Source organism: Podarcis muralis, chromosome 2 (genome assembly GCF_964188315.1).
Source record: "Podarcis muralis chromosome 2, rPodMur119.hap1.1, whole genome shotgun sequence".
Lineage (NCBI taxonomy): Eukaryota > Metazoa > Chordata > Lepidosauria > Squamata > Lacertidae > Podarcis > Podarcis muralis.
The window spans coordinates 31,086,600-31,101,529 of record NC_135656.1 but is presented as its reverse complement, the minus strand read 5'-3'; the positions used below and the strand labels follow the sequence as shown (position 1 = coordinate 31,101,529).

The 14,930-nt window shown below is 46.2% G+C and overlaps 2 protein-coding genes across 6 annotated transcripts in view; one reads left to right on the top strand and one right to left on the bottom strand.

Moving 5' to 3' along the window:
• PGS1 (phosphatidylglycerophosphate synthase 1) overlaps nt 1-956 on the top strand; it is a 128,229-nt gene extending 127,273 nt beyond the window's left edge. For all 4 annotated transcript variants that reach the window (XM_077924114.1, XM_077924113.1, XM_028715447.2 and 1 more), the window contains one exon: nt 257-956. The gene's annotated coding sequence lies outside the window, so the exon portion shown is untranslated. The remainder of the gene's footprint in view (nt 1-256) is intronic.
• DNAH17 (dynein axonemal heavy chain 17) overlaps nt 20-14,930 on the bottom strand; it is an 85,005-nt gene continuing 70,094 nt past the window's right edge. Inside the window, exons 59-73 of one of the 2 annotated variants that reach the window (XM_028715420.2) lie at nt 14,095-14,259; nt 13,555-13,695; nt 12,753-12,923; nt 11,269-11,391; nt 9,889-10,082; nt 9,269-9,417; nt 9,027-9,154; nt 7,616-7,843; nt 7,191-7,382; nt 5,771-5,950; nt 5,198-5,380; nt 3,453-3,635; nt 2,155-2,298; nt 1,428-1,653; nt 20-438 (exon numbers count right to left, since the gene is read on the bottom strand). In XM_028715420.2, coding sequence (XP_028571253.2) covers nt 191-438; nt 1,428-1,653; nt 2,155-2,298; nt 3,453-3,635; nt 5,198-5,380; nt 5,771-5,950; nt 7,191-7,382; nt 7,616-7,843; nt 9,027-9,154; nt 9,269-9,417; nt 9,889-10,082; nt 11,269-11,391; nt 12,753-12,923; nt 13,555-13,695; nt 14,095-14,259 — 2,655 coding nt within the window. In that variant the 3' untranslated portion in view covers nt 20-190. The remainder of the gene's footprint in view (nt 439-1,427; nt 1,654-2,154; nt 2,299-3,452; nt 3,636-5,197; nt 5,381-5,770; nt 5,951-7,190; nt 7,383-7,615; nt 7,844-9,026; nt 9,155-9,268; nt 9,418-9,888; nt 10,083-11,268; nt 11,392-12,752; nt 12,924-13,554; nt 13,696-14,094; nt 14,260-14,930) is intronic. The other variant, XM_028715430.2, reaches the window with a different exon arrangement.

Below are 14,930 nucleotides of genomic sequence, written 5' to 3'. Positions count from 1 at the left end.
TAAACTGCAGGCTTGCATATATTATTGTAAAAATACTGTTTATCAATACCAACCTGAGTAGCATAACCAAACCTTTGCTTTTATTGAAAACTTTGCAAACAAGTCTTTTTAGTTTCTATTTCGGGAAAGGTGGTGGGGTGACATGATGGAGTGGGGTTGGGCGGGTAGGGCTTTGCTTTCAACGCAGGCATTAAACTTGTAAGAGCAAAGCAACTCCAGCAAGAATCCACTTAGCTGGCTTCTCTTTTGTCTTCAGGTTGAAGGTCCAGACGTAGGTGGGGCCTCGCATGCGCGTCTTATAGACAGGACACTCATACATGTTCTTGGTGTCCATACGATCCACGGGAATGGCTTTGATGAAGATGACGGGCATCGAGGGGGTCAGCTCCTTCAGACGTGCATCACTGATGACACCGGTCTGAGTATCCCAACGTGCGCCTGCAGGAGGACAGAGGTGATGTTTCAGCCTAGAGGGTGCTTCATTTGCAGCAAGCGTTAAGGAAGGGAATCTCACACTACCAACCTTCTGTCTTTAGAAGCATGGCTACAGGTAGTTGCTCTGGCTTGAATGTGCCTTTGCTGTCATCTCAGTAATTTATGTAAGCATTCTGAGCATTAACAAGCTAGAAAGAGCTGAATGCACAACTCTGCCCTGAGCCTATGGCAGTGTTCCTTTGCTCGAGAAAGCTACATTCTTCCTTCCACCTTCATTCAGCCTTGTAGGTAACATAAACGTCCCTACCTACACTGACTTGAGCACTAAGGGTTAGGCTTCTTCAGCCCCCCTTTAATATGCGGGGGCAATATTACATTCCTAACCTTAGACGCACTTAGAAACAGAGTATTTTAATATGGTCAATTAAGTAGTTTTGTCTGTAAGGGCAGTAAAATAGGCATGTGCTGCCCTCTGCTGACATGCTAAAGTGATATGAAATAATAAAGGCAGCTACTGCAAAGTGTTGTCTGCTTGATCCTTTCTTGACAAATATTTGTGCTTTCAAAACAGACAGATTTCAGCCTGGAAGTAGTTTACAGTGTGGAAATATTTGCACAAGCTGAAGGCATCCAGCAACGAACTCTATCCTTAGGAATGGCAAATAATATATTTCCCCCCGCACAAAATTAAGCATTGATGGGGTGCCCTTCTTTTTAAAATTGTGAAGATTATGTAGCTCAGAGTTGTGCCTCAAAGAAGTGGGGCAGAGGAAGGTGGTCTTGCTTCAACGTCCTGGAGGCAAAGAGAGAACCCAGGGACACAATGTTCTAAAATGCAAGAAACTATAGTAAACATCCTCCTCCACCTCTCTCAAAGAAAAAGCACAGATGAAATGGAGAGCTTCCCTACAGTAGAACAGGACAAAGGAGAAACTGCCTTGTCTGCTGTTGAATGACTGCATCTCTCTGTCTTACACGATAAGCTAGATTACCTTCCATGAAGAGCCCATGCACATAGGAGCCTTCTCGAGGGGGAGCTGTCATATCCTCCCGGTTCTTCTTGGTAACTTCCACTGAAAGGCACATTCTGTCAAGAGGCCACTCATTTTTCCTAGCCATAGACTGCATAATGGCCGTGAGGAAAGACTGAGGGTTAAAGAAGCCTGCTAGCCATACAGTTGTGGGTAGGGCAAAGTCTGTTGTCCAGGCCTCCAGCTCCTGAAAATGGAAATATTACACATAGCTAAGCATGTTGAGGAGGTCCATGCTTTCTGTTGCACTTGGGAGTCCATCTCCCATCAGGCCCAGCCACCACACTCAAGGAACAGGGATCATGGGAGGTGTAGTTCCACAACACTTATAGGGTCATACGTTTTCCCATTGCTGCTTTAGCAGAAGCTACCTCCTATAAACACATTATCTTCACATAAAGATTCTGAAAAGCCTACGCATGTCTGTCATCCTATACAGATGATCAAGACTTTTACCTAGTAGAATTGCATACAACTACAGCCGTAAAGTATTCTTGTTATTTTATTAAGGATTGTTATTAAGGATATATAGAAGGTAAAACTGGAAAAAACAATGCAAAAGCAAATAACTGTGTGTTGCTTAATTAAAAGATGATGCGTAAGTGCAAGTTCTTAGCTTTCCTGGTTGTTGCACTGCCAGGACAGCTAAGAACTTGTTTTTGGAGAGCTTTAACAAAGGAAACCTCACCCTGATGCGGAGCAGTAGGTCAGCATACCAAGCTCCCAAGCTGAGCAAAGATGGATAAGCCCGGTTTGTCCACGAATCAGGAACATTGTCATAGTAAAGAGCATTTGATAGATCTTCCATGTCTGTTGTGATTGTCAATTCTCCCTGTGGGAAAAACAAAACAAAAGCTTTTAATTGGATTCCTCCATCAGCTCAGCACAGCTTTTTGTGGCTATGCAGACCATTTGAAGAATTCTTAGTGTATTTTTACGAAAACGGCTTCCCTGTTGATCTAAGGTTCTGGTTATGTGAATGCTTTGGCATTAATTACAGCACTTTCAAGATTATATGTTATGCAAACAATGTGCCGTCGTTCCTCACTTGTGGTGGTGTTTCCAGGCATTTTCCCTCATGGTACTGCTGATGTTGTGGCAATTTAAATTTCCCAGCACTTGCATTGCTGAGAAAATGAGATGCACTCCTCCAGCTAGTGCTATAATTATGGGTGCCAGCGCTAATGCCAAGCAGTTGTGTAACTGATATCAATGATTAAAAACAGCAAAACACACACACACACACAATTTTTTGACCCTTTGTAAATTATTTTTAGTTCTCTGCTGGACAAGCCCTTATTGGTTTGTGGTTCCAACACATACATCATTTCTGTGAGTTGTCGTATGTGGCTCCCTTAATGTCCAGCAGCCTTATTTCACCCTGGGGAATTTAGGGAGCAAGCACATTGAGCTAATGCCTCCTTGTCTCCTGGGCCAGAACACAGAATTCTAAACGGCTTGTTTTGTTACAAAGGAAAAAGCAACACAATGAAGCTTGCAACAAGGATATTTTTCTCACCCCAATCTTGCCATAGAATTGTATTATGGAAGACTTGTTGGAAGGTTGAGCTATTGGCAAAACCTTAATGTAGTGAAGGGCAGTGAAGGAAAAGTCCACCGGGCAGGGAACACATCTGTGCTGAAGTCGGTGACCAGCCAGTGAACATAGAGGAAAGATTCCCAAGACAAGCATCTTGGCTCCATCTCCTTTAATTTTCATGTGCTTGTATATACAAACTACTGAATATGTACTGTTCTGATTGGAAAAAGAGTATCATTATCTTCTAGTTTAAAGTGCTCTTTAAATGCAGTAGCAGGAAAGATGAAAATCAAGTATTGATGTTCAGGCATTTCCTGTTACTGAGAAAGCACGCTCCACTTTATTTTTCCTATGCCAGGTCATGTGTCAAGTATGCTGACTGAACCAGGTCAAATGTTGTTGTTTTTCTGGTGTACTTCTAGCAATAGCATACAACACGCACCTACCTTCAACCCCAAGTTTAATTCTTTCAGAGAACGTCTAATTTCACTGGTAAGGATGTTCATTCGTTCACATTCCTGGAAGGCAACTACTACATATGGGGTCTTCTCAGCTGCCTTTGCCATGATCTCCACCATATTGAAAGGCTCTGGAAGCCGATCCATGATCTCATCTAGCACAGCTTTTACCTGTTACACAGAAGGCCAAATGAATGTTTCGCTATATGCAGCATCACTTCAAAATGCCCCAAAGAGTAAGCAAAGCACTAGACTAAAATACCTGCCCCAGCAGGTGGGCAGACTTCAGAGCATTTCCCACGTTTCCTGGGGCCTGAAGAAATATCAATGCAACTGAAAAAGGACTGACAGTGGAAGGGGCAGAACAGGTAGCAGCAACCCTAAAACCTGTTGCTGATTAGAAACTAGGGTTGGGCAATAATTAGGTTTTCAACATTGCAATATATCACCAGCCGAACATCACGGTTTGGCGATATACCGCGATGCTGAAAAGAGCTGCATTGGACCCAGCCTGCGAGGCCCCAGGTGAAACTGCTTCAGCTCTCACCACCTGGGAGCTGAGGTGCTTTCACCCCAGCGCCTTGCAGGTCAGGGCCAATGCAGATGGCCCCAGTCCACTGCTTGGCTGGGGCGTGCAAAGGCTTCCGCCCTCCACTCCCCAAGACAGCGGGAGCCTTGTGATGAAGTCCAACAGGCTTAGTTTGCAAGGTTCCCTTTGCCAGCAAGGGGTGGGGGGCATGCAAGCAGCCTAGGAGAAAGAGGCTGCTTGCTCTCCACCCCACCCCACCCTTGCTGGCAAAGATGGAGGGAGCCCTGCAACAGAGCCTGACAGGCTTCTTCATCTTTGCAGGCAAAGGTTGGGGCGTGCGAAGACAGAGGAAGCGCTGCGATGGATCCTGACAGGTTCCATTGTCAGGGCTCCCTTCGCCTACGCTGGCACAGCCCTTTCAGCCAAGGAGCGCAAAGGCTCTCGCCCCCCGGCTGAGCAAGACCCCCATCCCTCCGGCACGTGCACATGCTGGAGGGACAGGATCTTATCTGCACACCCCAGCCACGGAGTGCAAAGCCTCCCACTCCTCAGCGGAGGGAGCCCAAATCCTTCTCTGGCTTGCATGCTAGCAGGAGAAGGATCAGGGCTGCTCAGCTGGGGAGCGCAAAGCCCCCCCCCCCCAGCTGAAGGAGCCTGGTTCCTCCTGCTCATGTGCAAGCAGGAGAAGGATCGGGGCTTCCTCAGCTGGAGAGTGGGAGCAGTTCAACGGAGCCCCCACCCTACCGCTGGCACGTACCAACTGCTGGCAGTTTGGGGGCTCTGTAAAGCTGCTTGGCTGAGGCGAGGGTAGCTGCGCGCTCCTCAGCCAAGCAGCTTAAAGGAGGGAGGAACAAGCTGTATAGGTGCCTGGCCAATGCAGCTTGATTCTCCCTCTGTGCTGGCATGAGGGGTAGACTGTGATGGCGGTTTCACTCAACGGTATATTGCTGGTGAAACTGCCATGGCTCTGAGTCTTTCTGCCTCCAGCGGCCAGCTGCAGCTTGTTTCTCCCTCGCTGCACTGGTAGCAGAGGGACTCAAGAGCAGCAGCACTTTCACTAGCAATAAACCACTGAGTGAAACCGCCATAACTGTCTGCCCCTCAATGAATCGCCCAAGCCTATTAGAAACATTCAAATAGGAACCCCAAACCATTATCAGGACCCCAGGAGCCACGGTCAAAGCAGACCGGCAGGTTTTCCTACCTTTTCCTCTCGGGACACACCAGTTCCCCCTCCGGCATCCGACTCTTTGGGTTGCATTTCCAGCACAGTGCGGAAAAGTTTCTCAGAGGTGACCGTGAGGAACCCAATCTCTGCATTAGGATGAAGCCCGTACAGGTAAGGGCTCTCGGGTGGGAGATTTTCATCAATATATTCATGATATCCCTACAAAATGTAATATGCAGAAACATGGATGCTATAAGATGTTAGGGACTGCTTAACGCCTACGCCAGCCAGCACATCCTTATGTTCAAATTAAGCTTCCAGTAAACTATATGCTCATAACAAGCTCTGTCTTGCCGGTTGATCTGGCTGTTTCCCCTGGGACTTTTATCCAACTTGTCCACAAGTATAGTACTGTTTCTTGTGGTCCTCTGAAATATTTTGCCAAGTTCCCTATGCTGAGGTGTAAAACTATTTCTGTAGTTGCTGTCCTTTCTCTAGACCTTGCTATTGTTTCTTCTGTGGCAAATAGCATTCGCACCTATGGCTACCATTTACTTCCCCAGATGAAGGAGTGTCAGAACAGCAACTCCCCACCCCTCCCTTTCTCACCTTATAATCGGAGTTAGGGGGTATAAGGAAACCTGGTGCTAGCATCATTTCTCCCTCCAGCATCTCCATACGGATGTATTCACCCAGGTAAGTCCGGCATAATCTGCGGTCCCAGTCATCGGTGATGTGTCCCCCATACATGATCTCCCCAAAGAGATACCGCAGGTCGTCCCAGGGAACCTAGGGAAAGATGCCACAGAGGGGGGAAAAGCAAAATTTGGGGGAATAACACCAACATTCTACTATATAAAGGTATTTGGGCTTTTTGCCGCAACCAAAGGTCTTTTCAGAAAACATGCTTTCATCACTAGTCTATTAAGGGCACATTTGGTCTCATAAGTACAGTGAAAAATCTTGGGGAATGAGACAAAATGATTTAAAGCACAGACAAGTGCTGGTTAGCCAGCAGGGGACAATCCTGGGGGAATACTGAATTGCTTTCCCCATCATGGCCTGTGAAGGCAGAAGAATACTCTGGAACTGAGGATGTCTTATTTGATCTTCGCATTCTGCAATAGATTTTGAGTTGGCTAATAAAATGGTTTTCATTCTATTAATGTAGCATGTGTTACATGCTAGGTGTTATTGTAACAGGTAGAGTTTGTGAGTTTCCAGATGGAGGAGCTCCATTCAGAAGAGTCTGTAGCTCCTCAAATTATTGCTGTCCCAAGTTGAAAAGTGCATTCTGCCCTGGAAGCAGAACTCAGGGTGACAAAGTCTCCAGGTGCACAGATGCCAAAAATGAGAATACCCTGCCCACAAAACACAAGCTTTTCAGTTCAATGTTTCTCTGCACCAAGATCCCGAAGTACACCATTTTCCTAATTGTTGTTGTTGTTTAGTTGTTTAGTCGTGTCCGACTCTTCGTGACCCCATGGACCAGAGCACGCCAGGCACTTCTGTCTTCCACTGCCTCCCGTAGTTTGGTCAGATTTATGTTTGTGGCTTTGAGAACACTGTCCAACCATCTCGTCCTCTGTCGTCCCCTTCTCCTTGTGCCCTCCATCTTTCCCAACATCAGGGTCTTTTCCAGGGAGTCTTCTCTTCTCATGAGGTGGCCAAAGTATTGGAGCCTCAGCTTCACGATCTGTCCTTCCAGTAACCACTCAGGGCTGATTTCCTTAAGAATGGATGCGTTTGATCTTCTTGCAGTCCATGGGACTCTCAAGAGTCTCCTCCAGCACCATAATTCAAAAGCATCAATTCTTTGGCGATCAGCTTTCTTTATGGTCCAGCTCTCACTTCCATACATCACTACTGGGAAAACCATTTCCTAATTAAATAATAGTAAATTCAAATAGCAATTCTCCATTTCCCAAAGCAGGCAGTGCTTTGATCAGACCCCTGGGAAACAAGGGACCACTGACTACTACTTACACAGTTTCCCTTCTATGCAACTCACAAGTTACCAAATCTTTACCTTCACATTGGCTTCCAGATAGTTATACAGTACATTGATGGAAATAGTGAGATCTCCATTGTTAAATGGGTAAGACCTATTCCATCCTTGAGCTCCAAATTTCCGCCGTTCTGCCACCACTGCATGGAAATAGCAGAGGGCAAAAAGAATGCACTTGAATTCAATTTCCTTGGTGCACATTTCTAGGGTATCCTAAAGGAGAACAAGAAAAAAAAAAGGGCAGTACTTTTGCACAAAGTATCTCCGGCTGTTGGAAGTCAAACAACAGAATTGAGAAGCCATCCCAAAGTGGGAGGAAGAGGTCCTTTTCTTATCGAAAGCACTGTTTGCAATGCCCGAAAGACAGGAAAAATCAACTTCAGTGCTAATCTTGGATTGTGGCTGAATACAGAGTCCAAACAAATGGAACAGCAGGTCCTGCTTACCTGAGTAAAAAGATCCAGGGCTTTGTGTAAGTTGGCATGCATGCCTGTTGGAGGCTCATTGGTGATTTTAATGGCATTTTCCAGGAGTCCCTGAGGGATAATGTGGGAATCTGGAGAGGGAGCAGGCTCAGCGCTCATGTATACTCTGTAATCGTCATGGCTCCCTATGCTATATCGTTCAACCTTTTTATCCAGTGTTCCCAGCCACTTGGCTACCAGATGGATGTTCTGTAGGGTATATAAGGCACATGTTAGTTGCTGCTAATGAGGATGGACTGCATTCTCCCTCCAGGGCCGCCTTGAGTGGCAACCAGAAGTCCTGTAATGTGAATGGAATGCTATTCTAAACTCCCCTTTCCTCCCATCCCAAGGAACTGACATCACATAGCCATAGTACAGTGATATAAATGGTTCCATCCTAGAACCTCAGGAAGACAAAATGCTCAGCATCCTGCCCTCATTCATGTCATGTTCTAGAATGGATATACATTCTCTGCTCTTTCAACTTTTTAGGCATAAAGACGCCTGCACTCATTTTATAGAATCACAGAATTGCAGAGTTGGAATCGGGAATCTCAATTAAAGCATCCATGATAGATGGCCATCCAACCTCTGCTTAAAAACCTCCAAGGAAGGCGAGTCCATGGCCTCCTGAGGGAGTCTGTGCCGTGTACATTTCCCCTAGTATGAGTACTCCTTCCTTACACATGCAACAGCACTCTCAAGTTGGAGGGACCTGGAAGAGTGACAAATTGTCTGGGCATCAGCAAAATTCTTGTCCTCACTCTACTCAATTTCCCCTCAAGGCCTGGATCTTTTTTAGCATAAGCCATAGACACATGGTCCTTAGCATCTAAGGCAATAATATCAACTGGGCACCAGTTTGGGCGTCGAATGGAATGGGAGAGGGAGGCTCCACTGCAGCCTTCACACTGAGAATGCCCCTACCTTCACAATTACTTCAGCGGAGGAAAGAGAGAGGGTCTGCTTGCAAGGTACAGACTTCTCTGAAGCTGTGTTTCCGCACAAAGGCTGCAACAGGATCATCTGCCCACAGCTGCCTGCAATTTCTTCATGCTGGCATCTAGATACCTTTGGGCAGTGCCAGCATTGTTCCAACAGCCTAGTATATGTCTAATCCTATCAATGGACATCCGGCATATGCCAGGGAATTTGTTTGTTTGTTTTACACTGGATTATTTATGGACTGGATTACAGAGAGTTTGCACAATTCCAGAAACGATTATTAAAAGCTATTTTCATTTGCTTTCAGATGATTTACTTAAACCATGAGTGCTAGGGAAGCATGAAAGAAGTGAAGTGCACTAGACAAAGCTGTCTAGTGTAAGAAGTACACTAGAAGTACAGTGTAAGAAGTAATCGGCAGGAAACCTTGTTGGAATTGAAATACCTGAAGAATGACCCAGTGTCCTTCTACCGCAGCCACATCCAGGGCATGTTCTGCCACAACTTCCTGTCCTTGTCCTAGAGACACATTGTGGATTTTCCCATTATCTATGGTGAAGCCGAGCTTTTGACCTAAGAAAGTTATTAAAATTGAGTGGAATTCTTCAAACGTCTGTTGTTCTTTTAAAGCTTTTTCTGTGTGCGCTGTTCTAGGGCACACTTACTGGAAAGGACCTCCCAACTCACCTAAGGCTTCAACATCCTTCAGGGGATCAACCCCAGGGGAGAGAATGAAGAATATGGGTGTTGACTGGCTGCTCTCTTCATAGGATTTGGAAAATTCAACACTTCGGCCTTCAACAAATTTACTCCCCATTTTCTCCTCCACGAAGTTCCTGAGGGAAATAAAAAACATACAGGGGATTGAATTGGCTCTGGTGAACATTTTGGCCCTTAAACCTATGGGTTGTGTGATTATTGTCTTTTAAAACAATTATTGGGGGGTGGGATGGGATACAAACTGAACATTCCCGATTCCCAACTGTAAAGCATAGTTCACATGTAAAGAACAATAGTGAAGTTTGTACAAGCACTGAAGTGGAGCAAGAAAATGAAAGGTGTGAATAACAATATGAAGGAAAATGTTACACATGCAACAGCCATGTGTAACCATGTATCATGAAATGTGGCACAGCTTGTCCTGTCGTCTTTGTCCATGTGCTGAACAGCCACCAGTCTGCCGCAAAAGCGGTTTTTTGCCCTCTAGCCATACCAAGTTTTTGTGTGAGTTTTTCAGAAAGTGCTATGTCCCAAATGGCCGTTCCCTGTACAGCAGGCCCAAGCTGTAGGAAGAGTGCAGCACATACTTGACTGCGTAGGTCATGCGATCTGGCCTCATACATCGCATCATGCACAGCTTTTGCAGGGCTGTCTTGTTCTTCCACTCCTTTGGAAAGACTTCCTTCTCAGGGGTCTCAGATTCCACAAACTTTTTCCACCGCTTAGCAGAACCTTCAATGTCACTGTCCAAGTTTTTGAACTCGTCCATATCAGACAGCACCTGAGAGCACAGTTAACAGAAAAGATGGTGCTGACAAGCCTTTGCTTTGTTTCCTCCCAGTTACCACCAGTGGCTTTAATAAATGCACCTGAGAGCAAGAAGTCATGTTAAGTAGCACAATCCCTTTCTGACACCACACACTTCAAACCAAGCCAGTGAGCCTGCTTCTCAAGTACAGTAGTACCTTGGTTATTGAATGGCTTAGTTGTCGAACAATTCAGCTCCCAAACACCAAAAACTCAGAAGCGCTTCGGTTTATGAATGTTTTTTGGAAGCTGAATGTCCAACGCGGCTTCTGCTTGAGTGCAGGAAGCTCCTGCAGCCAATCAGAAGCCACGCCTTGGTTTTCAAACAGTTTCGGGAGTTGAATGGACTTCCGGAACAGATTAAGTTTGAGAACGAGGGTACCACTGTACTCTGCTCACAACCACCTGAACTGTTAACAGATTTCCTTCTTCTGCCAGTTCAAGCGAAAACAGGAGGCCTATGGCAAGAGGAGGGCCACGTTGGATACTACAGATATCGTGCCCAAGGCACCAGGCTGTCATGCTTGCAGCAGAGCAGAGATGGAGAACCAGAGGCCCTCCAGTAGTTGGGCTCCAACCCCAGCCAGCATGGCCAATGGAAGCTTGACTTCAGCTAAAATGTCACAAGCCACAACAGGCTCTAAAGAGTACTGCTTCTCAATCCATGTTGTAATCCCTCCGATAGCACAGTCACCGTTGGCCATTCCAAAGGAACAGTTTTCTGGATGCCAAGCAACTGCAGGAAGGTCTCAACAGCCGTTTCCAGGTCATCCTAGACCTGGATGAAAAGGTGGCTTCATTTAATTTCTCATCTTGCTTTCCTGCAGGAAATGAAACGCAACTTGCCTGTAGAGCGTGATTGCTCTTTTCATGTACACGCAACAAGAGGCTGTGGCTACAGGCAGGCTGAGGGAAGGAAAAAGGCCCCACTCCACAGCCAGGCTCTCCCAAGCTATTGGCGTTCACTGCTGAGCAGAAGTTTCAAACTGCTAGCACAGTTCTTTAGATGGCTCACACGAAAAGGTTTGAAGGTAGCTAAACTTCTACGACTCAGTCCCCATCAATCATGGACCATGCCACTGGATACCAGCATTTTCTAATGGGTCTCCCTCAGCTCCTAAAAAAGGACTTCACTCTAGAAACAGTATTTTCAAACAAACCTTAATTCCACCCCATCCTTGGCCTAACAGGAACTCTACTGGAGATGCCAGCCCAGCTTTAAAGGGGAAGCGCAGAAGGAAGTCTAGTTCCACCGGATTCACTTCTTTCTTCACCAACAAGACCTAGAGAAAGCATGGAATTAGAAGCATGAGGACTATTTACTCCAGAAACAATTGCTGGAACAGCTGTTGGTCTTGTTTATCCTTCTGAGTTTACTGACAGCAGGAGCAGAACCCAAAGACAAGGACAGAAGAGACCACACCCAACGGGAATCTGGCTTTGGAGTGTTGTGAGGTCAGATGAACACTCTGGTTAGGGACAACCCGGCCTGATGACTACTGCATACTAAGCAGCAGCAGCGGCAGCTGCAAGCCTAAAGAAGACAGCAGCATCACTTCAGCCTTCAGGGAGGGAGGGGACCCTGCTGATGCTAACCATCCCTATTTTGAAACTTACCTGATAGGATTCTACAGCCTAATTTTTCTCCTTGACTGCTGCTGCTGCTACTTCCAATGTAGTTTGCATAGGGAGTTAGGGGAGTAGCAGTACCTTTGGTGGGGGACACGCCGTGTTCCTTCTGGGGTAATTTGTCCACTTGTGGTTCTCACTGCACTCTACTCTCACCTAAAAGCTGTCAACCTGTGACAGGGGCCAAACCTGGGAACGGCTTTGACTGGCTGGCTAAACCAGGTGAGGGGAGCCGATGGGTCTCAAACCCTTGGTGAGTTAGGGACTTCCTTTCATGTGAAAATGGTCTCCGGTGGATTGTATGGAGAAGACCAAGGGTCAAGAAGGTGGTTTCTGCACATACCGTAGAGGGAAGTGAGGGGCAGATGGGGCTCATCAACCTGGGAAGGTAGCTCGTCTAGGAGAAGAGAAACTCTGATCCTAGACCTCCACTGCCTTGCAAGATATTTACAGGAGAAGGCGGCTAAAGAGTAAATGGTAAACAAATCTGGAGTGGAGTCCCTAAGACAATTGGAAGGCGGCTTGTATCACCTCCTTCTGGCAACTCCTGCAGCCAAGCTGGTGCTAAGCGCATTGCTCTGCTTTCCTTTGGACCACAATAGTGAGGATGAGGGGTGGGGATTTTTTAAATATTTTTTTTTTGCCCGGGCAGCACAGGAGCTCCATTCACACAGCCCAGGGTTGTGACCCGAGGAGGTGCTTGCTAATGCAGTGGTATGACTTCACCCCCCGAGAAGCACTCCATTGTCTCTCGAGACAGATGCCAACAACAAAGTTTGACCTCCTCTGGAACTCCTCTTCTTCGTTTTCTAAAGAGCTACCTCCTTCTTAGAAGTTTCTCCACAACTTGCTTTACAACATCCCTTTCTGATCCATCTCTCTTTGGGTCTAATAATCCACTGTCCTCACAGCTACACCCTGATTACCAGGCAAGAGGGAAATGTTGACTGACTCCAAGGAAACAAAAAACCCCCCAGTTACTTCTTTTGTCAGTGCCAGCAGGAAATCACCTTACCTGAAAGGCAACTTGGGCTAGAAAAATAAGCTTGTCTCTCTCAAAAAGTCCCCGAGCAGTGTACATGTAGACGGAGTAGGTGATTTCGTCAGTTAGGTTGATCACTCTGTGTTTCACATCTTCTGCTGGAGGAGTCCGTTGAATGGCTTTCTCAAAGACCACATTGAATGCCTGGTCAGAAAAGAAGTCAAAGCACGGATGAAAACCATTTAACGTGGTTGGACTTCGTGGCCTTTTATTAAAAGGCAGACATGGGGAAGGTGCCTTCATCCAAAACACGAGAACGTACAGTGTCTGGGCTGCAGCCTCGCATAAACTCTATGGTTCAAGTCCCTTTGGCAAGATCCTCTAATATGACCTCGGGGCAAGGTATTTATGCCCAACCCTAAGTTATAATGAACAGACAGCCACCCCTGCAAAAGAGGTAGACTGGAAGAAGAAGAAGAGTTTGGATTTGATATCCCGCTTTATCACTACCCGAAGGAGTCTCAAAGTGGCTAACATTCTCCTTTCCCTTCCTCCCCCACAACAAACACTCTGTGAGGTGAGTGGGGCTGAGAGACTTCAAAGAAGTGTGACTGGCCCAAGGTCACCCAGCAGCTGCATGTGGAGGGGCGGAGACGCGAACCCAGTTCACCAGATTAAGAGTCCACCGCTCTTAACCACTACACCACACTGGCTCTCAACATTAACTGCACAAAAGGATGTGAATAACTTGGTGTCAGTGACAGCAGGAAAGAGGCTATTCTCCACAAATGTAATATGTGGCCTGTCCAACTAGTCTCCTTCCTTGGTTAATTACCTTTAACGAGAACTGATAGATGGGGTTGATTTTGTTGAGGTCATTCAGTATAAAGTACAACAAGGAAGCCCTTTCTGCAGCTGGCCTGTAGTTCTCTCTAGCTTCATTTATTTGCAGCTCAGTAATTTTAGCCTCTTTCACCTAAAAAAACCAACAAGCAATCTTCAATACAGCAGTTATCAGTTCTCTAGAAAACCACAGTGTAGCTCCATCGCCCCTTACTCTTGTTGCTGGGTTGATAGATCACATAGGTTATTGGAGATGCCCCCCCCCCCCCGAATAGCGCAGTGATTGTGCAGAGCAGCCCACTTTCCAGGGGTTTTATTAATGAGTGAGCCCCAGGGTTTTTAAGGCTAAACCGGCCCCTTCTCCCTCCTCTTTTTCTTCTTTACTTATAGGACAGCTGAGTACACTGTAAATTGCAGTGCCAGTGATATCCTGACTACCTGCCAACTTAATGGGCCCAGAAGCATTCTACACACTGATGAAAATTTGTGTTCTTTGTCCTCGAAGAGCCTTAGCCATGGCCCTGTGACTCACCTTTTCCTCTATCTCATTTGCTGTGCGCTTGGTGGTCTCCAGATTTTCCACCAAGGCTGTATCGCCAAGGAAGTTTCCTGATGCAGCAGAGAGTCGAGCCAGTAAGGAATCCTCCAGCTCCTTCAGGATGATCTTAAACTCATTCTGTTGTTTTGTGAGAGTAGCCTATACCAGGAATGAGGGGGGGGGGGGAAAGTTAGAATTTGGTAGGGGTGTGTGTGTGTGTGTGTGTGTGAGAGAGAGAGAGAGAGAGAGAGAGAGAGAGAGAGACTGACTTCCTTTGAAGGTGGACAGCCTTCACAGACAGGCTGCAATTCAACAGATAGCAGAGTTGGATGAAATGGGAGCCCTTTGGACTCACCAGCCGTACTGTGCCTCGAAATTATCACAGAGAATGTAATTTTTCAAGAGGTGAAAATGTAAAGAAGCTCCTGGAACGGAAGCTCTTCGTTCTAAGCTCATTCAAGGCGGTCATGCAAATGAGGGACCACCGGCATTCACATAACACATAAAGCAGCTTGTTCTTTTCCTATCGGGGTCTTTTTGTGACTACAAGAGTTTTGTAAAGGGTCATCACAATGCAACAGTGACTAACAGCTCAGGCGGACACGGAAGATGCATTGCAGATGCAAGTAAGGGCACAAGGGCCAGTTCTTAGATGAAGTTCATTTACATCCGATAAGAGAAAATGCACCAACCTCCCCCCTCCCCCAAACACAAACAAAAAAGGGGGGAAAGATACGGATTTGCATATAATTTGCATATACCATACTTATTTACATGTATAAGTGCAAACTTGAAATAACTACTGTATTTAACTAAAATATTATGAGGGT